Raw genomic sequence first — 22,039 nt, forward strand, 5'->3', positions numbered from 1 at the left:
CTTAATGATGTCTGACTTGTGTTTATGTTCCATCACCCGGTGAGCAGGCGGGCTACATATCAGTGTGAGGTCATTTAATTTGAATTAGGTCATTGGTTCCCAACTGCCTGAGACTGTTGTGTCACTGGCAAAATAATGGAAAAAAAAGAAAAAAGGCAGACACTTGTGAAAAAACACTTTCTCCCTTTCTCTTGGTCCAATTAGCTCCATGGTCTGTGAGAAGAAACTGTTTCAGACACTGTTGCATCATCTGTCACTCATAAGTGACTCATCTGTTTGCTCTGACTCTCCCACTAAGTCCATGTTGTCCTCTTCCTGTCCTCCTTCCAGTATCCGAATGCTCAGCCAAATAGTCTCCAATACAAATGTGACTGATGCAGAAAGAAAGAAGAAAAAAAATTCATAGAACTCTAATCCTCAGTAGTCATCTGTTTGTTTTTTTTCCAAAGCTGTTTTCCTGACAAAGGAAACAGAAAGGAGAGAGACAGAAAGGACTGTTATTGGAAACAATTCTTTTTAACATTTTGACGTGCACCAGCTTTCTCTAAACACTGGAGGGTGTGTCTTTAAATATGCACTGAATCAGAAACCGACCAGGCTACTCTGACATGTTAGTTTTAGGGTGGCAAGAAGTTGCCAAACCAAGCATTGCTTCAGGACTAAAGCTCCTGGAAAACAATGTTGTCACTGAAGATATGACGCAGTAAGTAAGGGAGCGTGAGCTTGAAACTCCAGAAGTTATAGTTCATATGTGCTAAGGTGTGTGTGAGTGTGAGTGAGTGAGTGAGTGAGTGAGAGAGAGAGAGATCAGGGAATAGAGAGGAAAATATGTATACACCTATGCAGCTATTTGTACCTGCAGTGTGTGTATTGGTATGTGCACATGAAGTGGACTGTAGTGTCATATTATTGCTCTTTATGTATCCACAGTCATGCAATAAAGACAGTAAAGTAAATACTCCCTTACTTTCTCCATATGAATTAAGAGAGTTATTATCAGCCAGGTGATGTTGATGCAATTGATGAACTTATTGGCATATTTTCTGACCACCTGTATAAAAGTAAATGTTGGCATTCTGCTGGTTGGGAACATCCAAAATACCACAAGTTTCCCAGGAATTAATGTTCCAGCAAATTCACCCCAAGCTCAGATTATGCAATGCTCAGACAAACTGCAAAAGATAAAAAAGCTACATCTCCGACTCTGCAGTCCTCATTTAACATGTTAATGTTAAAGTTAACCACAAGATGTCTGGTTTGTCCACCATTTGGCAAAAACCAAACACAGCATATCGGCACAAACACCTCATACCGAATGTCAAGCACTGCACAGTGGAGTGTTGACTTAGATTGCATACTTGGGACCTGGTCACCTTGCAGTCATTGAGTCAACCATGAACTCTGTAGAGTCTTCTGGAGACAAATGTGAGGCCATCCATGTGACAATTTGTCAACTGGCACAAAATTGTCATGCAATAGGACAAAGATCTCAAGAACAGCAGCAAATCTAAAACAGAATGGCTGAAAAAGAAAAGAATCAAGGTGTTGCAATGACACAGTCAAAGTCCAGACCTCACCTGGACTGAGGTGCCGCAGTAGGCCCTTCAAAGACAAATAAATGTATTTAATGAATGCTTGCAAAACTCAACAAGCAACATTGTACAGAAAAGTGGTTCAAATTTCCTTTATAGCAATGTGAGAGACTGAGCCATATAGAAAACCATTAGTTGTCACGGCTGGGGCGGCAGTCGTGCGGAGGGTGAGAAAGGAGGATTCAATAGCAGACAATGGCGGAGGTGCAAGTGGGTTTTATTTACAGTGCACAAAACCAAGGTGTGGGCAGAACTGAACATAAACCTAAACTGGAAAAGCTAATACGAAAGGAGGACATGGAGCGAGGAGCAGAGAGACGCGGAGAAACACGGAACATTAAATACACGGCAGATACACAGAGAAACACAGGGAATGAACATAGACGACGCGACGAGAAGCACAGGCAGACACCAACTATAAATACACACACCAGGTAATCAGGAAATGGCACACAGGAGGGGACACAGCTGGAACTAATGGGCATAACGAGACACAGACCTACAAAGTAAAACAGGAAACACACAGACTGTTTTACAACACAAAACTCGGGGACCTGTACAGAGCACAGGGGGAGACACAGGTAGGGAAAATAAACTACAACCAAACCCCAACAACCAATACAAAATCAGAATAAACTAGAAAATAATAATCACAAACTCAAAGCGCTGGGTCACCGACCCAGGACCGTGACATTAGTTCATGTTATTGCCTCGACATGCTTCTGAATGATGGGTCATGCATTGTTGTTTTTTTGAGGACTATATTTAAACTTTACTCACAAAAGCTCTTGAGCAGCATTTTTACTGGGATGGCTTTGTGGATAGCAACGTTAGTTGTTTGGACCACCGTTTTAGTCCCCAGATGATGAATTATAACAAATTTTGTGGGTTTGGTTTGAATATCCCGTCGATTTATGTTACGAAAGAAAAACTGTAATGAAAGTGATGATCTTATGACTTTTTGTCTGGCACAGATGGTAAAATAACTTGTCCCAAAAAAGGAACCGTCATCCCAAAAAGATTATCTAGCCATGTTAGAACATTTAGTCAGCACAAAATTGATCTTACACAACAGACAAACATTCACCGCTACCAGCCAAATGCAGATACAACTACTGACATGATCAGCACCAGACGTGCTTTGTGTTTTGTGGTAATCCAAAAACGTCACTTGAAACAAAGTAAAACTAAGTGGTGAACAACAAGCTGTAACGTTTAAGCGATAATTCTGTACTTTATGTCTTCTGCGTGGGAAAGGTGAGCAGCAGTATGGTGTATCTGGATGTCTGAATGCAAGTCTTGAGCATAAGTAGACGTTTTGTGTGCGTGTCTATGCATATATATGTTCTTGTGGGAAGGTGTTTCAGTGTTCCTGTATGTATCTGTAAATGTATCTCTGTGTATCAGTCACGGTCTCTCTTGACTCCCCACACAGTCAGCTCTTTGACAGGACAGCCTGAAGCTGAGCGTAATGAAAGGATTAGTATATGGCAGAAGTGAATACTGGACTGTGCTCTAACAGATGGCTGAATCAGGACAGACAGAGCGTCTCTCCAGCAGGACCTCCGCTGCTGACTTAAAAAATGTTTGAGGAGAGGACGCTCGGGGAAAAGTGGCTGAGTTAGTGCTGGAGAGCGTGCTGCGGCTCCTCACATCGAGTATCGTCCTTTGAATTACAGAAAAAGTCCTCATGATATCATTATATGGAGCCATGGATCTTCCAAAAATGTGGCATGACATTAATGGCAGTTTAATCAGTTCATTTTGGCTCGTTCACAAAAGCTTCTCATTAGCTGAGAGTTGTGGCCGCATGCAGGGAACCTCCTCTAAGTAATTACATTGGTTTTTCCAGATGATTTTGACTTCCTGTAGCACAGTTGCGCTCGAACTAATGGCAGTAAATGTGATCACAAGCCATTCACACGAATTAAAGCGTGTGCCTGGGTCTGGCATTGTGATGGCCAATTTCCCGTTTTTACTGAGGAACAAATGCGCTGCTTTCCATTGTCAAATGCAAGCTCGTGGTGGGAGGAGAGTATGAAGCTACAGCCAGCAGGTGATTAGGTTAGCATGCAGAACTTTTTGCGAAATGTCAAGTTCTTCTATTTGATTATCGTCAACTGAGCCATCAGCTGACTAAGGCTGGGGTGATTGTTCTCTCCCTGCGCTATTTTAGTTTGGTTCAGCTTCTTGAAACCTTTGTAAATGTACCCCTAACAGAACAAAAGTATATGTTGTCTATGGCAATGTGGTCATTCCAAGTCATACAGGTATGTGAGAAAGATTCATCACTGCAAAGAAGGCTGGTGTAACTTTGATTTATGAGCAGAGCCCCGCAGTCAAACCACCGAGTCCCACCGGAATGAATGAATTGATTCAGCCCTGGTTATTTGACTCCCCACGGGGATAGCCGTGGCCTCAACACAAGAACACCGCAGAGAAATAATTACAGGCATATAGTTTCCTGTTACCATCTAGCACTAAAGTAAACGCATGCTCATAAAATGTTTATTCTCACAATGTGTCTGACATGTGCTACATCTGTGCTAACAAGCTATGGTAAAATAGTGAGAGACATTATTCAGGCCTGTGAAAAAGAAAGTAGAACCACCTTTACTTAATGTAATCATTTATCATTTTCTGTGCGACTTTATCAGTCTCTCTTAAGGCTCTGGAGGAAATTTAGCCTGCTCTTCTTTAAAGCGTTGCTTCAGTCCATTGAGGTTTGTGAACATCCGTTTATGCATAGATCTCTTAGGTTTTGTGGTTTGTTCTTTTGCAACTTTGCAAAGCTAAGCTGTGCTGTGATCCTCTTTTTAGACAAAAGACACTGTCCTCTGGTAATCCGTCCAAACAAGCCATACTTGTTCAGTCTTTTTCTAATTGTACTGTCCTGAACTTAAACATTTAACATGCTAACTGAGGCATGCAGAATTCGGCAAGCAGCTCTTGGACTTTCTGCAGTATTGCAGGGTCAGGTCCACTGTGATATTGTGTTAACAATGTCACAATATCACACCAGCAAAAAACCACCAAATGTTTTTGCAGAGATAGACTCACACTGTATCTGTGAGTCTATCTAATGATGTTCATTTAATCAAGTAGTAGCAGCACTTGGCTGCTACTCATCCTCTTAATTTCTATGGAAGCAGTTAAGGATAAATTAAAAGTTTGACAGGACTGCACAGAGTCCTCTGAAAAACTTTCTTCTTCACTTTGCCATTAGTTATCATTAGTCATTATGATCTCCACCTCTCTTCCACAGTATGTCTTTTGTCCCGTTTTACTCCCCTCACCCTCAGCCGGTGCGGCAGATGCCTGCCCCTCCTTGAGCCTGGTTCTGCTGGAGGTTTCTTCCAGTTAAAAGGAGAGTTTTTCCTTCCCACTGTCACTCAGTGCTCGCTAATAGGTGGTCATCTGAATGCTGGGGTTTTCTTTACCTTACAATGTAAATTCCTTGAGATGACTGTTGCCGTGATTTGGCGGTACATAAATAAAACTGAACTGAATTGAATTGACTGCATGTGTTTAAGAGGAGCATATCACCACTGATACTGTTAGGATTCTTGTGTTAGCACTTCAAGCTTCAAATCCCTTAGCCAAGTAAAGTCTCAAGTACTCTGTGCAGGTGTGGCTATAGATTAAAAAACATTTCTAACTTTATTTAGTTTTCGTCTGTGCTAGCAGAAAACTTTGTTGTGGAGATCCTTCAGAGATCTGAAAACCACAGATGTCTGGATCTACCGTAAATCCAAACATACAGTTTCTCAGAAAGGAAATTATATAAACTGATCACGTGACTTTTTGTAAACATCAGATTCTCAGTATAAATCAATTTCAACAGCGCAAGCCCCCCCCAAAACAAACCTGCCGTGAAGTTTACCACAATAGTTCCTGTGTTTTCTCTCTGCCTCCGTGTCTCTTCAACCTCCACCTTTAAGTCAGTGCTTGGCAGGGCCGACACCTGATAACAGTTTCCTGATGGTTGTTTCAGTCCTCATAGTACACTGAGCTACTCTGTTTGAGAAAGCTTTTTCCCGCTTTTCTTTTGCAGAATGCATCGAATACATCTACAGGCAATACGAACGCTAGTTTGTTTACCAACACATTACATTTCTTCACTTTTTTGAGATGTCGCAGCTGATAAATGTGCTGTCCCCATTATTAGATATGCCGGAAATAGAAACAGATGCAGAGAGACATCCAGTAGAGAGCGGAAAAATAATCTGCCTGTCACAAAGAAAAGAAAGTAAGGACCGAGAAAAAGAATGATTTAGTATTTGGTGACCAGAGATATTCCCAGCAGCAGCATCTGGGTCAGCCGCTAAAATCACTTCCTCCCCTCCCGCTGCTGTTTCCTGCCCCCAGGGAATTTATGCCTGTTTGTTTCACTTTGTTTGTTTCTACTGAAATCGGCGCATCTGTGCATCAAAAATATTGTCTTCCTCTTGACACCTGTTAGAAATGTTGTGCTCATCTTTGTGAAAATAAGTCAGAGAGGAGATAACGTGTGAGCAAAGTGTAGCAACGAGTATTGAGAGAGTAGCTGAAGCTGCAGGAGTTTGCACTTAGAAAAAAAAAAAGGGGGGGGGAAGAGAAAGAATGAATTTCTTCTCTGTCCGTTGCCCCATTTTGTGAGTCTCAGTCACACTGGTGAAGCAGAAATCACACGCAGGTGACAGCATATTTCTGTTTGTGTGCTCCTCTCTGTGCTTCAGGCCAACCTTTAAGTGCCTGAGGCATTTGAGAAGCAACCTCGTGACCGCAACGTCGCGACAAACGAAGCATCTTAATCCCCGCTGTCATTTTTAAAGAGCAGACTGTCTTTGTTGTCTCTATCAGACCGCTCTTTCATAAAAATGTATGCACTGGGAATTCACAGTATATGTATCTTTTCAAAGGGTGTGAGTGTTTGTGTGAAAGAGAGTGCAATGGCCTGGAAAATTAGGCGGGGTGGTTGTAAAGCAGAAACACACAGAAGACACTGTACTTATATTGTTCAGGATTTTATCAGCACTTTTGCACATTTAAGCTTTTTATCTCTCACATCTGCATCTCCTATTGAATTATTATATAGTTGCACTTCAAAGTTGTAGATTTTTTCTTTCCTGTTCATGGCAGCCACTGTTTTCCATTACTTTGTGCATTTTGGGTTTTGATCGTTTTCAGATCCACAGTGCACATGAGGGGAAATCTTAACATGCTCATGCCAGAACACGCTCTGAAAAACCACATTTTACTAAACAAACAAACATGCAAACTGTTCATAAATCTTAGTCTCTGAAAAAGAGACTTCAATACTCACCCTACTTCGCATTCAGCTGTTTTCAAGATGTGCTTGTTTATACTCCCCCACAGACATCAGTGGGGATGGTGGCAGCGCCAGACTGAAGATATAAAAGGAATGCCAGCACAGATTGCATGATTATGAGAGAAAGATAGATGCCGCCAAAGTGACGTCACCCCACAGTTTGTGGACTCCCATCTTAAGCCCAGCTGTTTTGCCTAGTGCCATGTTGGGTTTGGAAAGTAGATGTGACCATATTTTCATGCTCTCAGCTCATGACAGCACTGGCTTTCTAGCTTAGTTCCTTTATCTGTCCTTCACTGTGGAATGCTAATTTTGGCAAATAGGAAGCAGCTCAAAAACAAAACCCTAAACAAAGAAAAATGGCACTCGTGAATTATTCAAAGTGGCCGCGCCCTTAGTTATGCATTCATTTTAAACCTTAAAACAATTTAAAGAAGCGGGCTAGACGTAGGGAGGCACAGTGGTGGAGTCGTTACCACTGTTGCCTCACAGTAAAAAGGTCCTGGGTTTGAATCAAATGCTGGGGGGTTTCTGTCTTTGCATGTTTTTTCATGCCTATTTTTATATCAAAACTGGTTTTGTAACAGGCTCCAAACACGCCGGTCATTTTAACACGGAAGATTATAACCGACTCACCTTTAGGGAACTGCAAATTATGCCACTTCCCGTTGACTTCAGAGGTCACAGCTTGAGTGTAATGACTTGACATATCAGGAGAGGCTGCAGAGCCTCTGGTCAAGTCCAGCTCTGCCTCTACAATCACACCCATGTGATTGTCTACACAGAGCCTGCACGCAACTGTTGTCTACATGTTTCAGCTATTAATTGTCACTAGAGGGCAGTGTCCAAAATATGTGTTGCAGCACGGGAAAAGGTGAGCAAAGTTGTTTTGTTTTTAAATGAACAATTAAGAATAATACAATCTAGAACAAAGGTGAGCACAGTGTAGCCTGAGAAAACAGAGAACGCCGGCTCCACACAAAAACAGTCAAGCGCCAGACTTTCCAATATTTCCGAGGTTTGTTATTTTAACAGACTGCAAAATCTCTCAAAACAATCTATAAAAAAAATTTAGATTACTGAACAGTTTCTGATGCATAAACTGTCCTCCAGCAGAGCTCTTCTTGTTTTTTTTATTTTGTTTTTTTGGCCACCCAGCCGGCAACTTCTCTGGAGAAAACTGTATGGATTGTGACTGATCGACTGTTTCTTGTAAAAATGGTAAAATGGTAAATGGCCTGTATTTGTATAGCGCTTTACACATCCAGTCATCCACCCATTCACACACACATTCATACACTGGTGAACCTAGTGGACTTTTTTTTTTTTTTTTTTTTTATCAGCTATTAATCATTAAATGAATCACTTAAAGCACATTTGTTATCTATTTGCACTGTTACTAGACCACAATAAGAAAGAAAGCCAAGCTTCAAAGAGCGGATCCAAGTTGACGTCTTCAAAATAAAATGATAAAAAAATAATAATCTTTTCAGATAATCAGCGTTCAACTTGAACATATCATAGATTTCATTTCTTCACGTCATATAATCCATGTCGAGCTACATCCGGTTGGTTTCTTTCTCTGCACACAAGCAAGCTTGTGTAGGTTGCATGCCCAGAATCTTTCAGTGGGTGTAGTCAAATACCTACACAAACAGTTACAAGCACGATACCATGTGAATCCTAGAGGGGTGTACTAAGAATTAAGATTAATGGTTTAGCTTAAAATCAGAGTTTCTGTGTCATGTGGCTCTCTTTTTACCTAAATCGCCAACTGGTAACTTATGGTGAACACATAAGCTGGTAGGGAGCAAACTATGGTCAGACTTCACATTAATTTCATTCTTTTATTTACAGCATTTTTTGAGTCCAATATCGATTCCTTAATGGGCGAGTACATTTACATGTGCAAATTGTTAAGCTGCTTTTACTAACATCACAAATTAAACCGAGCTGGAAAGTTACACTAGTGCAAACTGTGTGTTGTATTATTTGGTGACTGGGAAAATGTATAAATGTTTATATTTTTTTAAAAAAAATCTGCTTCTTTCACACTGCTGGAGTTGCAGCTACCGGAACACACAACACGTCTATCAAGTCATAAAATTTATCTCACTTTATTGTGCTGGGAAGCTAACGCCTCTGTTATCAGGATACGGAACAGTAACCATTAATGTTTAAATGGATCCAGTTTAAAGTTTCAGGGCTCTAATGAGCAGTCGTCATCTCAGAAATACACAGCAGCACTGAGAGGGCGCTCAGCGATAAATTAACTTAATTAAAATGTTTACCGCTCTGTGCTTTAAATTCCAAATTAACAGTTTTTTTTCTCGCCTTATTTGCAAACGTGTCATATTTTAATTTTGTGTTTTTAATGTTCTTCATAGAATTTTATCACCATTTTATTATCATCGTCATCTCCGATTGGAGTGGGTGCACTCATAGGGATCACTTTGTGCAGAAGAAGAGCCACATGACCCGCAAAGCAGCCACTTTTATCTCTGACTGGTATTTGTCGAGCCAGCTAATACAAAGAAAGCCTGGCTGTGTTCAACTCCCTTCATAGTAAACCCACCCAGATGCAGCCGTGCCCACTCCTCCAATCACATTTGGCGCTGCAGTGAGCAAAACTAAATATTGAAGGCAAAAAACAGGAATCTCACAATACAGGCAGGCTTCCAGGGCCAGCTAGGAGCAATAGCTTTATCTACTGTATGCAAATAAATAAATCATAAAATTCAGTATATTGCTATGCTTTTTACTGACCATATACAATTATGTTGCATTCTTTAAATCTTCCTTTAAGTCCCATCATTTCATATACTCATCTGAAAAGCACGCTCATATGAGAGAATATTAATCTTTTAAAAACAACCTTCTCCTCCTACCTCGGCCCTTTCCTTCCATACACATAAACTGTCTGTGAGTAACTGACCCCTGAGATCTCTACAAGCAACCGTACAAACCACAGAAGCATACATGCTTAAACTCTGCTCCATACTGTCGGTCTCTCCGTCATCCTAGCTCTGCAGCCTCTGCCGAGTGGTGTACTTGTTACCGTGCAGGGCAGGGATGTTAATGTGTTTGTGTGCTTGTTGGCCTCACTGAGTGTCTTCTTTTCACACAGTGCTGTCTGAACCTGCCCTATGGCTATCTTACTGGAAAATTGGGGAACATCCTCTAGGGAAGGACAGCAGAGGAGAGGAAAGGAAAGGAGAGGAGAGGAGGAGAGATTAATTAAGATAAAATTTGAAAACGAGTGGGAAAAGAAAGTGGGTGGCGAGTTTGACAACTATATCCTCAGATAACTCGAGGGGAACTATTAAGCGAGTAGATGAGATACATGCTGCAAGGACAAAATGAAGCAGAGAGAGGAAAAAGTTGGGATTAAAAGAGCCTGTTGGAGGGTAAGAAGGTGAGAGAAAGGTTTCTTTGATGTTTCTTGTCCCCTCAGGTGATTCTCCCTCCCATTCATTAGGGGCCGGTTTCTCCGGATCCTTCCAGTTGGCGTGCCATCTGGAAGGCCCTTAAAAAAACGAAAACAACGAAAAAGCCTACACTCCTCTACTTCACTACAAGTGTCTGTGTTAACATGCACCGTCTAACCCCGCCCCCTGCTTTCCCTCTCTTCAAGTGCTCCATTTCTTCACCGTTAGGTTAGATTGTATCAGATTAAACATTAATGGTCCCCATGGGGAAAATGGGTCATTGCAGCAGGGAATAAAGAGTGGCAACTCTTCTGATAATAAAGCAGACACTTCTTAAGTTAAAAAAAAAAAAAAAAAAAAAAAAAAATCTAATTACTTCCCACATTCTCCTTCACTAATGTCAGAAATTTCAACCTTTTCCTGCTTTTTATGAATGTGAAATGTACATTAGTGCAAGTGGACCTTTTATAATAGGGGAATTAATGGTACAGACTAACACACTGATATCTGATGCACTTGTTCTCCCCCCCAGCTTTCCTGCCGGCCAGCAGCAGCAGCAGCAAGCCTCTCACCTTATTACAGCTGGGAGAGGCTCCAGCCAGTGCAACACTGGATCTGATAAGCAGTTAAGGAAATGGATGGATGGTTATATACACATATATACAGTGCCCGCTAATTTGCCCTTTCTGAGACGGCAGTAACTCATCCACAGAAGCACAATGAAAACCGCAATCCAATTCATAGAGGGCACAGTAAGCCTCTGCATAATCGCGATGTAATATAATAAATCGTGGTTTGCACAGTGAGACACTCCCTGTGTCACGGGTCTTGCCGCTGTTGACGGTGACGGTTGCAAGTGGACAGTTATAAATAGATGACAACAGATTATGGCAAGATGGCAAACAATTGAAGCTGACAGAAAATGAAGAAATCCGGCGCATCAACATTTTTTACACCTGCTCATCTCAACCAGAAACACCTGCAGCGCATTCACCGTTGCTTTTCTTGTGCAATGGGAAAAAAACTAAACAATTATGAGGCAAACTCACGACTTCCCTGTTCTGCCTGAAGCAGCACACCGCAGAACAGAAATTACCATCAGACGTTTCTCAACTCTAACCTCGCAGCAAGGCTAAGGTGAAGGCTTGTGGTTTGGCTTTAAGGGGTTACAACAGGTTTCTTTAACTGCTACCAAACCAGCTCCACCATCTGCTGTTGATAATTTATACTGTTAACTGTCAGCCGGCCCTACCAACGCAGGGCGATAAATCAGTGCCATTTATGCAATCTGCATTTAACTCAATAGTTTTCTCAATACTGGAACCATCTGAAAGAATCAAAAGACACATAGAGAGGGTGACTGTAATATCATCAGATCTCATTTGTCACTGTGCTGCAGGGATGTTACATCAGAGCATTTGAAATGTCAATGGCTAATTACCCCACATGACACTGTTATCTGAAATGTGAAACACGATGGTGCAGCATGGGAAAGCGAAACTGTAAACATTCACAGACGTGCACTTAACACATAAAAGCTGATGTTATTGTCACATCAGCTTTTAAAAAGTGCACACCATGACAGACCTGTAGCACACACACACAGACACACGGTCTGCCTGCCAAACAAACTCACACGCTGAGTAATCCCTCGAGTTTCACTCTTCAAGTCTGAGGAAAAAACAATCTACTCTGCCAGCATGCAAACCAAATATTTCAGGGTGCTAGGTACTTGTTAGTAAGCGCACTAAGCAGGATTAGAGCCTTTTCTGTGATAAAAACCTCCAGCAGTGTGTACTGGATGAATGCATGTGTGTGTGTGTGAGAGAGAGAGAGAGCGGGAGAGAGAGAGTGAGTGAGATTCAGTGGGATACTGTTAGAAAGAAACCTACACTTTGACTGAGTGCATGTAATTTTATTACCTGGATCTGCTCAGCTGAAATTATTGTGGGTGATGTTTTGTTCGGATCCTCTATGTGGTTTTGGTCTTAAACATGAGTCACTGATTGGACCCTGTCAGTGAGTAGTGCTGCATTGGTATTAAATATTAGTGTGGGATGGATGAATTAAATGTCAGAAAAGGCGCTGCTGCAAAAACAAACACAAGTTAAATTCAAAATTGTGGACAATTTTTTTGCACGTTTCCTTGACTCTTCCTGATATCTGCATAAAGCGCATTGTCGGGGGAAATGACCTGATAAGTTCGGCGTAATTACGCACAAAAAGTTGATCGCTAAACCCTGTAATTACAGACAATCCAAATATAAACTAACAATTTACACTGATAGAGAATAAGTGAGAATAACTCCGCACATGTTCCCTATTAAAATATTAGGCTTTTGTTATTTTACAGTACGGCTATCGACAGGCTACATCTGTATATCAGCAGTGTCCTCTCATGCGGACAACTTACCTCTTGTCCCAGCAGTCGTCAGTCCGGTCCACTGTGAGCGGAGGTTTGTTTAGTCCCGGTGCTGCGGAACCGTCCTGCAGCCCTCCACCGGTCCACAGACGACTCTTCGGTTGTCCAGGAGCGGGTGTGAGCGTTTGTACCGCGGAGCAGCGAGAACAGCACCGGAACACGAGAAGCCTGCTGCCTTCACAATAAAATGCACTAATTAGGTATCAAGCTTTGCTAAAGCTTTTCATCTAAGCCAGTTACATTAGCTTAAAAAGAGAAATAAAAATAAAAGCACTAAAAATGGAAAATAGTATAGTTACCTGCACTTATTCAAAGCTCCCCAGTTCATATTAGTTATTCGATTTTTGTTCAATTAAACCACAAATTCTTAAAAGCAACAATTTCTGATAATGAAACGTGGTTAAGAGTAGAAGTGATACCAAGTAAATACAGGGCCAGTATTGGCGATGCTGATCGATACTGGTACTTTTAACCCATAAAGGAAACTTCTGGAAGAGCAGTGTGTCATAATTTATGAAATGAATATGATATCATTTTTGCAACTTTTGAACACGTTATAATGACCACTAAATCAATGTAATGTTGTTGTTGTTTTCATTTCCAAGAAAACGACTTATTTAATACAGTCCAGTGGGCTACATACTTAACTTAAGGGTTAAAAACAAAGTACTGATCCGCTAGTAATTAAGAGATGATGTGGCTTGTTGCCATCATGATTGGAAAGTGGAAACCAGCAACAACTTAAAAAACAAAAACAAAAAAAGCTCAGCTCTTAGCAATGAAGACTGTGTCGCAAACTTCTGCTTTTTAATTGAATGGTGATTTAAAAAAAAAAAAAAAGTATCCCAGCCGATTGGGGAAATTACATTTAACATAGGGTAACTTTCCCCATTCCTTCCCCTCAAGTTGTCTGGTTTGCAGTACAAAATGCTAGCGTTCTGTTTGCGAAAAGTCTCATAATGCTCCTCTGGAAGTCGTCCAGTTACTTCTTTGTGCCTTAAGTCATGTAAAAATCAGTTTAACAGTGAAAGGTTGTAGGTTTTTTCAAAGATAAAATTATGAAATATTTATCTAATCTCACTGTACATTAACCCCCACATGCAATGTCTACTTGTTTAACTTTACCCTTACTATTTTTATTTTGTTCATTCAGTGAGAAAGACATTGTTAGTCGCTCTCTGTGTGTTTGGAAAACCAAAAAGAGTTTGTATTGCTGTTTTGTTTGTTTTTCTTATGATATTGCTCAAAACAGGAAAACAATCTGTATATTCCTGGCACTACTGTAGTTTTTTTGTTTTTAAACTCAAGAGCTCTGATAATACAAAAAAAAAAAAAATGTTTTGTCTACATTTTCATTCATCTTTCCATGTATACCTTTCTGGCCACCCTATTATATAACTCTTCAGAAAGCTTTATCCCTATCATGAAATTATTAATCTTTCTGACTTACCTCAGGTTTTTAAATCCGACAACTTTACTGATTAATGACTAATGTGAATGACAGCAGGTTAAGTCTAGCAACAACCTTGGGGGGGGGGGGGGGGGAACTATATACATTTTTTTAACACGTTTTACTTTGAAGGTTATGAGCGGAAGTCAGATAGCTAATGTGATCAACTTGACCCCGACGCGCTCTCTCCGTGCAGGTCCGCCGGTCCGCCCAGCTCTCCGCCTCCCTCCCTCCAGGTCCTCTCATAAAGACAGCCTTGTTACTCAAGACACCGTTACAGCAGCAGGAAACACTACTGCCTTTCATTTGTAAGGCCAACAAGAAGTCCAAATGTGTAGCCCACATCTTCATCTACAAGTGACCCGAGGGGCTCTCTGAGGACCCAAATCACGTGACAGGCACGGAGCAAAAACTGTTGTCTTTGGAGTAAAAATGTAGTTCTCTTGTTGAGTACTGATACACAGCGGTGGCAAAGTACTCAGATACACTTCAGAAACACAAGCTGCATTAATATAAGTTATTTATTCGATTTTGGATGAGCAAGTAAGTAGAAACTAGAGATATCTAATAAACAGAAGAGTCCAGCGTTTGCCTCTGAACTTGAAGGAATTACACACTAGGATTAGATGTATATCCTTGGCTACTTGCAAAATGCTTTAACGAGTAGCCTACAAGAAAAGTTACTTTCCATTGCCATTAGATGACCAGAAAATGAGTGGCCTTTACACGCAAAGTACATAAAGATTTTATATGAATGAATAAAATTCATCCGCACTGCCTTATACATTGACCGAACAGCGGTAAATAGCGTCCCATGCCGGTGGCTCTCTTTTTAATAACTCCCCAACACAATCAATAAATACTCAAATCAGGCCTCTCCCACTCGGATGAAAAATCAATTGACCGTGATAAGCAGATAAATGTGAAAACACCTTTTAATAAGACAAAACTGAACCGCTCATAAATGGTGTTGCAGCTACACCACATGGCACACCGTGGAAATGCACCGTCTTCATCCTTTTTCCCAGAGGAATAATGATGCAAACTGCAGTATATTTTATCAATAAATAATCCATCTAACGTGGCAGTTTGAGTTATGTTACCTTGAAGAGTTGCTTCAATAAACTCAGATCTTTTGGTCTGCACAGTCCTCTGAGATTTGACGAAGGTCCTTGAAGAGACGCTCGATGCTCGACTCAATTCATCTCAGAATTGAGCTTCAGGTCTTGTCTGCTTTTTAAAAATCAGACAAGACCTGGAGAAGATGGCCTGCGCACACACATCATTATTCACCAGGTCTGTTGGATGCTTCGTGCACAAAGTGATAACAGCTGTGTCAGTGCACACGAGGGAAACAGGTAATTAGGACCATGCGTGTAGATGTGCCAGCACGATGGAAACAGATCCTGTGGGCTTTCCACAGTTTAATGAGGCAAAAGGGAATCGCTCTGTTTGTTCATCAAACAGCTCTTCAGCACTACAACACATAATCAAACCTTGAAAAAAAAGTAATAATAATCATAATTAAAACAGAATAGTTTTTTTCTATTAAATTTTTAATAATAGCCCATCTTAACAACTCATTAAAAACAGAATATAAAAATATACAGGCAGTTTGAGATAGAACTACATTTATGTACAAAGGTAAGTAATATAGAAACAATATATATATTTAACAGAGGCAAAGTCTGGCTAAATGTTTGAAGAGCGCATTAACTGTATACATGTACTTTAACGGCAGCAGCTGGCTGGAATTAGTCACATGAAATGGTCAATTTCTCTATCAGACGAGCCTGAGGGTTTATCGTTGATGCATAGGATGATAGAAAATCTGCAAGTTGATAAGTTTTTTTCCCACTACTTCACAATTTTTCTTTACCATAGATAAAGAGGTGTTTCATCAGCTACCATTTCTTACCATTTCAGGTATTGGGAGTAAAAATAAGAGTGCTGCCCTCATCGTGTTTTGGTTTTGCAGTCAAGCCTTTACATTACAGGCAGATTTCACATCCAGTGGCAAAAAGAACTGGATGAACCCAGTCTAATCACTGACGGTGTCATTATTCCAACTATATGACCACTACATTGTGCAATCAAGACTGACTCCTTATGCCCAAGTAATAACTGCAAAACCATCATTAGACCAGCTCTTAAGAATTACTGGAATCTAAATACGATTATTCTTTCTCATAATGTTTCATTGAAATTGCATTTTTAACTACTGGTGTTCGACCTCTGACGGGAAAATGGGCAGAAGATGAATTAAAAATAAGCAGATCTTCATCTAACAGAAACATAAGCTGTCCGGTGATCCGGCGACTTCTCAGACGGCTACACTGAAATGGAAAGCAGGAAGATTTTATTAGCTTCATTAGGCCCTCTATTTTCCTAACCCTTGAAGTTCTGAAAGATCTCAGCAGCGTCCAACCAGGACCTGAAGCAGGCCAGGCCTCGGTCTCGGATCTGTTTCCTGCCCTTGTCCGTGATCACGTCGCCATTCTCCTTCACGATCACCAGTTTGGGCACTGCTGTGATCTTGTAGCGATGCTTCAACTCACTGCGAGAGGACAAAAAGACAAAGAAGCGCCCTTATCAGAAAAAGACACTTCTTCCACTGTAAAGAATCTATTATACACTTGATAGTTTTCCATGAATACATGTGAGATTCTTGCACATAACGCAGTTTGATGGCAACTGCGGCTACAGATATCTCACAAATTCAAATTTTACAAATAAAACATGATTACTGGCTGCAATTAATCAACACACCTAAACACAATATAAGAAAAACAGCTTCACTGTGCTTAGATACAGCATTCAAATGCTGCTAACTTAAGGGCACATGACACCGGGATGTCATGCTTGGAGAAAACCCTCCTGAGTTTCTCTGATACACCGGCTACATAGGGGTCAGCAAAGAGGCACAGAAAAGAAGATCAGACACCAGCGAGGGAGGATAAGAAGGACAGACGCAACAACATTGTCATCCCCTATGTAGCCGGTGTATCAGAGAAACTCAGGAGGGTTTTCTCCAAGCATGACATCCCGGTGCATTTCAGACCCAGCAACACGCTCAGACAAAAACTGGTTCACCCGAAAGACAAAACGCCAAAACACAGACTTAACAATGTGGTGTATGCTGTACAGTGCAGCGAGGAATGCCCAGACCTCTACATTGGAGAGACCAAACAGCCACTTCACAAGCGCATGGCACAACACAGAAGAGCGACCTCCACAGGACAAGATTCAGCTGTCCATCTGCATCTTAAGGATAAAGGACACTCTTTCGAGGATGCCAATGTTCACATTTTGGACAGAGAGGACAGATGGTTTGAAAGAGGAGTGAAAGAAGCCATCTATGTCCACTGTGAGCGACCATCTTTGAACAGAGGCGGTGGTTTACGACACCAACTCTCTGCCATCTATAATCCAGTTTTGAGATCCCTTCCCAGACGCCTTAAGGCCCACTCACACCCTGGGCCATCTGACCTCAGGAATTCGCATGATAAGGTGGGGCCAGGTTTCACAATGAACCCACCCGAAACTCTGGCTGATTGGGACCCACACCCAGTTCCACACCTTGGCTCAGGCGATTAGAGGATCATCAGGGGGTCCTTTTGTCCCTCTGTGGGGGGACACTCCCACTAGGGTTATATCTGGGACTCTCCACCATTTGACCTTAGAACTGAAGAAGCCTCTCGGATGAGAGGTGAAACGTCTTCAAGTAACTTAAAGAAGTCCAGACGCTTTTCTTTGCAAGCTCCTTTGACTACGATGACCTGGATGACTGAGAACCTTCACAGACTTAAGGGCACATGGATGTTTTTATGTTTGATGTTTTTATTTCAATACTCATCTGCTTTGCTGAATATATTTAAATCACACTACTGGTATGGTTAAACAGAACATTCAAAGAGTCCAGTTTTAACTTTGGGAAGAAAAAAAATGAACAGAATAGCTGCAACTCCATCCAAGATTAGAAACTGAACAACTTGATACTCGACTTTAAAGTAGCTATGTAATAAATAACTAACTGCTTTTATTTAAGAAAAAATGTTTGAGAGAAACGTTTGCACTCTCAGGTGTACAGATCTGACTTTGATTTAGTCACGCAACCCTTCAATAACTCAAATCACGTGATCTGGAAATCAAAATAAACAAATAAAGGACACTTTGAAGAGAACAGTCTGGACTTGCTGTCGCTTAAACCTAATCCTCGACAGTGACGCGCATCAGCGTTTTACATAAGCTGGATCACTGCCTAGTAGACTGTACAGACTGCACTGTGTAGGTATAAGATAAATAAAACACTTGATTGTGTTACGTTGAGTTCAAATGTGAAATATTAGATTATGAAACTCACTTTTTGTAATCATCCGTCCAAGGCAGAGCGAGCCAGTCTCCGTGCATGTCGTGGTAATATTCAACCATGTCATCGGTTGACTTGTCAGAAGACACGAAAACTATTTCAAACTGAGCCGGAGGATCCCTCTCCTCCACCAGCTCCGTGTAGAAGTCACACAGGATTGGGGTAAAGTCCCGACACGGCGGGCACCATCCCGCGGAGAAGTAGATCCCCACCACCTTGTTCCGCAGAGCCTCTTCGGGATCCACAAACTCTCCGTCCTTGTTCAGGAGTGTGCGTCCGGAAAATACCTCCACCATGTCTGCTGAAGTCCAGCTGCTTTGAGTTTTGTTGACAGTTTCGTTTAGCTCATACTTGTTGCCGAGTTTTGAACACAACGCTCAGAAGTGTGGACTCTCCGGGGAAGGTTCCGTTTACCTTTCCGCAAAAGTAGCTTACAGCCAATCCCGATAATCACCTGCGGACCAATGAGGACGCAGAAACCGCCGTAATTCATTAGCCACGTGGGTAACACACGCGCGCGCGCGTCTCGTGACACTTTCCGGTATCGGTGTACGCATGCGCAAAGCTATAAACTAGACAACGTTAAAGAAGTTTAAAAATCACATGTGCGTATGTGTGTTGAGGTTAATTATGATCAAATAGCATTAAACGGGGTATAATTACTTATCAGTAAATTATTATAAACTTGTTTGATTATTAATTATTGGTTTATACTTCATCTCACTCCTCAGTGTCTTCAGTATAGTTTTGAAAGCTATTCAATAATTTTACTTTTATTTACATGTTCGAAACAAAAGACGAAAATAGAGTATATTTTAGTCTCAGTACTATTGCATACAGGCAACGCTGACAGAAAAGGATAAATCATTTTCACAGTAATAATAATTTATTAAAAGAGCTTCTGTATCAAAACCAACAGAAGGGAGAGAAATTTGAAACACAACAGAGGAAAACAACGAAACAAAAATGAAAGGATTCATTAATAATGTCACTAATGACATCATCTGTTATAACAGAGATGTACTGGATAACATTTTATGTAAACCTTTATGTACGTAAAACTACTTAATACTAAGCCTCATTGGGGAAAATCATTAAAGATATTTAATGGTAGATTCCAGATGTATTTGTGCTATATTTGAGAAAAGCTATATTTTATAAAACCCATATTATTACTTCGGGGGGGGGGGGGGGGGGGGGGGGGTCAGTTGTATTTCTAAGGAAACACACTATTAAAATGACTACAGTCTTTTTTGAATATACTAGTACTTTTAATCTGGGTGAATGGAGCTTGAATTCCCTTTTGAAATACAGCTCTAAAACACTTTTCTATGAAGTCTCTAGTAGTACACAGGGAGGTCAGTGTGTTTGTATCACTCCTTATTTCTTCAGCTGAGTGCACTGAGGTCATTTGGAAAGAAACCCGGCCACTCTGTTCCTGTCCAGCATTTGCTGCCCATTAGTAAAGACAACTGCTGAGAGCAAAAGACTAAAGAGACATCTTTTCCCCCTTTTTCCTTCCCAAGGACTTTTTCTCTCACAAAACAATTACAAACAACATGACCTCCAATTCCAATTTATCCAACATGCGACGGCTGGTAGAACAACTGAAGCTTGAGGCCAGTGTGGAAAGAATCAAGGTAAAGCTGGCATCTTTACAGAACACGACTGCTTGCTTTCTACAAACGAGCTTTTGTTGATTGATGCAACTATTTTGTTTAATATGTACATTATGAATGTTGGGAAAGTGCAACTAGATTAATTTTAGAATAAGATTTAGAATAAGATTGTTTAATCTATTTTATTTAAAACACTTAGTGTACAGTATTACACTACAGAAAAGTCACTCTGTATAGTTTAATGAATACATACATGCTTTAGATTAATATAACACACACCATTAATTAATCATTAAGTCAAAAAATGATTTTTAATGCAAAAACTCCAAAAAGTTCAAGATTTCTGCTTATAAATATAAGCTGGATTAGCTTTTTTACTACCAAGTTCCAATTTATTGTGAATAATTTTAAGATTTGGGTTATTTACTAAGTATTACTTAATTTAAAAAATAAACTGGGTAATCAGTATATTCAATATAAAATAGTTAGTGGCACCTCAACTACAACCCTAATAATCTATAAATGTATTTAACTATTTATAATTTTGTATTATGTATTGTATTACTATCACTGTATTCTGTATTATAAACATTATATTATGAATGTTTTCGTTTTTTTAAATGAAGGAATTGATTAATTTGTCACATCGGCTCTTGTAAATGCTAAGAAACTCTGGGTGTCAGTTACACATATACATTTTTGGTTTTGCACAACCTAGAAAACAAAAAGCCTGCACTTGATTTGTGTGTGTGTGTGTGTGTTTTTAATCCTTTTAAAGTATATGTGAGTTACAAAGTTGTACCATCTGAGTGTATTTTTCTGTTTCTGCTTCCAGGTGTCCCAGGCAGCTGCAGAGCTCCAGCAGTATTGTCTGCAGAACGCAGGAAAAGACGCCTTGCTGGTTGGAGTCCCCACAGGCAGCAACCCTTTCAGAGAACCACGCTCTTGTGCCATAGTGTGAAGGTCAGGGTCCATAAAATGTGCAGCTTTGTTTCTTTGTAACGCCTGTTATTACGTCTCGATTTCAAATGTGGAATAAAACGGTTTGCACCTTTTGCAGTGGAAGACAAAGTGGATACAAGTGGCACACCACTCAAAGACGATATTAATTTTGCTTTGTTTTTTTAATAGTGTAATAGATTTTAATTTCATGTTTTTCTAAAAAAAGTTTTGTAAATCATCAATTTTTTGGTGAAACACATTAAAGCACATCCCGTGAACATACAGTCTTTTCAGTTTTTCTTTTAAATTGCTTTTACAAAGTGCTGTGAAAACTCCATTTCTGCACCAAACAGTCTTACAGTGATTATCTGTAAAGTTTTCAAAGCGGATGTTTGTTGCTGAGCTCTAAATTATGCCTTGGAATCTCGTGGCGTCTGCGCTTCCTGATGTTCAGTCTAAGTCAGGAACACAGCCAGAGAGAGGAAACTGGGTCTTCCTGTTCAAAACTGCAAAGACAAAATGCCACTTTCATTTATCCTTTGAGCCTTTTAAAACTTTTTGGATGCTCCAGCTCAAGAGAATGCTTAGATAAAATAAAATAAATGCACTCTGTGCAGAAGGTGCTTTACAAACCATATAAAAACCATGTTGTTCATTGTATTTGTGCGCGACAGTTTCCATAAGTCGTTGTCTGTTTAGTCAGTTCATTTGTATATTTTATTTTAAAACAGAACTTGTATTTTTTATATGTCTACATTGTTCAAGAAACTGTTTAATCTCCCTAAAACAAGTCTAGCCAGTCACGAGACAGCTCTGCCTTATCACTTCCTTTTCCTGTCGCTGCATGGGCGAGTCTCAATAGCTCTCCTGTCATGATGCCTCCTTTGTTAGCAACCTTTGCTCTGC

The 22,039-nt window shown here is 40.5% G+C and overlaps 2 protein-coding genes across 2 annotated transcripts; one reads left to right on the plus strand and one right to left on the minus strand.

The window, feature by feature from the left end:
- Positions 1-15,783: 15,783 nt before the first annotated feature.
- On the minus strand, positions 15,784-19,053 carry nxnl2 (nucleoredoxin like 2). The gene is made up of 2 exons (XM_085168363.1): positions 18,567-19,053; positions 15,784-16,760 (listed from the first exon to the last, which is right to left on the minus strand). Exons 1-2 carry the CDS (start codon positions 18,866-18,868, stop codon positions 16,592-16,594), a joined length of 471 nt encoding a protein of 156 aa, XP_085024489.1. The 5' UTR covers positions 18,869-19,053; the 3' UTR covers positions 15,784-16,591.
- Positions 19,054-19,779: 726 nt separating this feature from the next.
- gng10 (guanine nucleotide binding protein (G protein), gamma 10) lies at positions 19,780-21,417 on the plus strand. The gene is made up of 3 exons (XM_085168364.1): positions 19,780-20,212; positions 21,027-21,154; positions 21,252-21,417. The coding sequence occupies exons 1-2, from the start codon at positions 20,132-20,134 to the stop codon at positions 21,150-21,152; spliced, it is 207 nt and encodes a 68-aa protein (XP_085024490.1). The 5' UTR covers positions 19,780-20,131; the 3' UTR covers positions 21,153-21,154; positions 21,252-21,417.
- Positions 21,418-22,039: the final 622 nt, after the last annotated feature.

The sequence above is a fragment of the Neolamprologus multifasciatus genome, chromosome 7 (genome assembly GCF_963576455.1).
Source record: "Neolamprologus multifasciatus chromosome 7, fNeoMul1.2, whole genome shotgun sequence".
NCBI lineage: Eukaryota > Metazoa > Chordata > Actinopteri > Cichliformes > Cichlidae > Neolamprologus > Neolamprologus multifasciatus.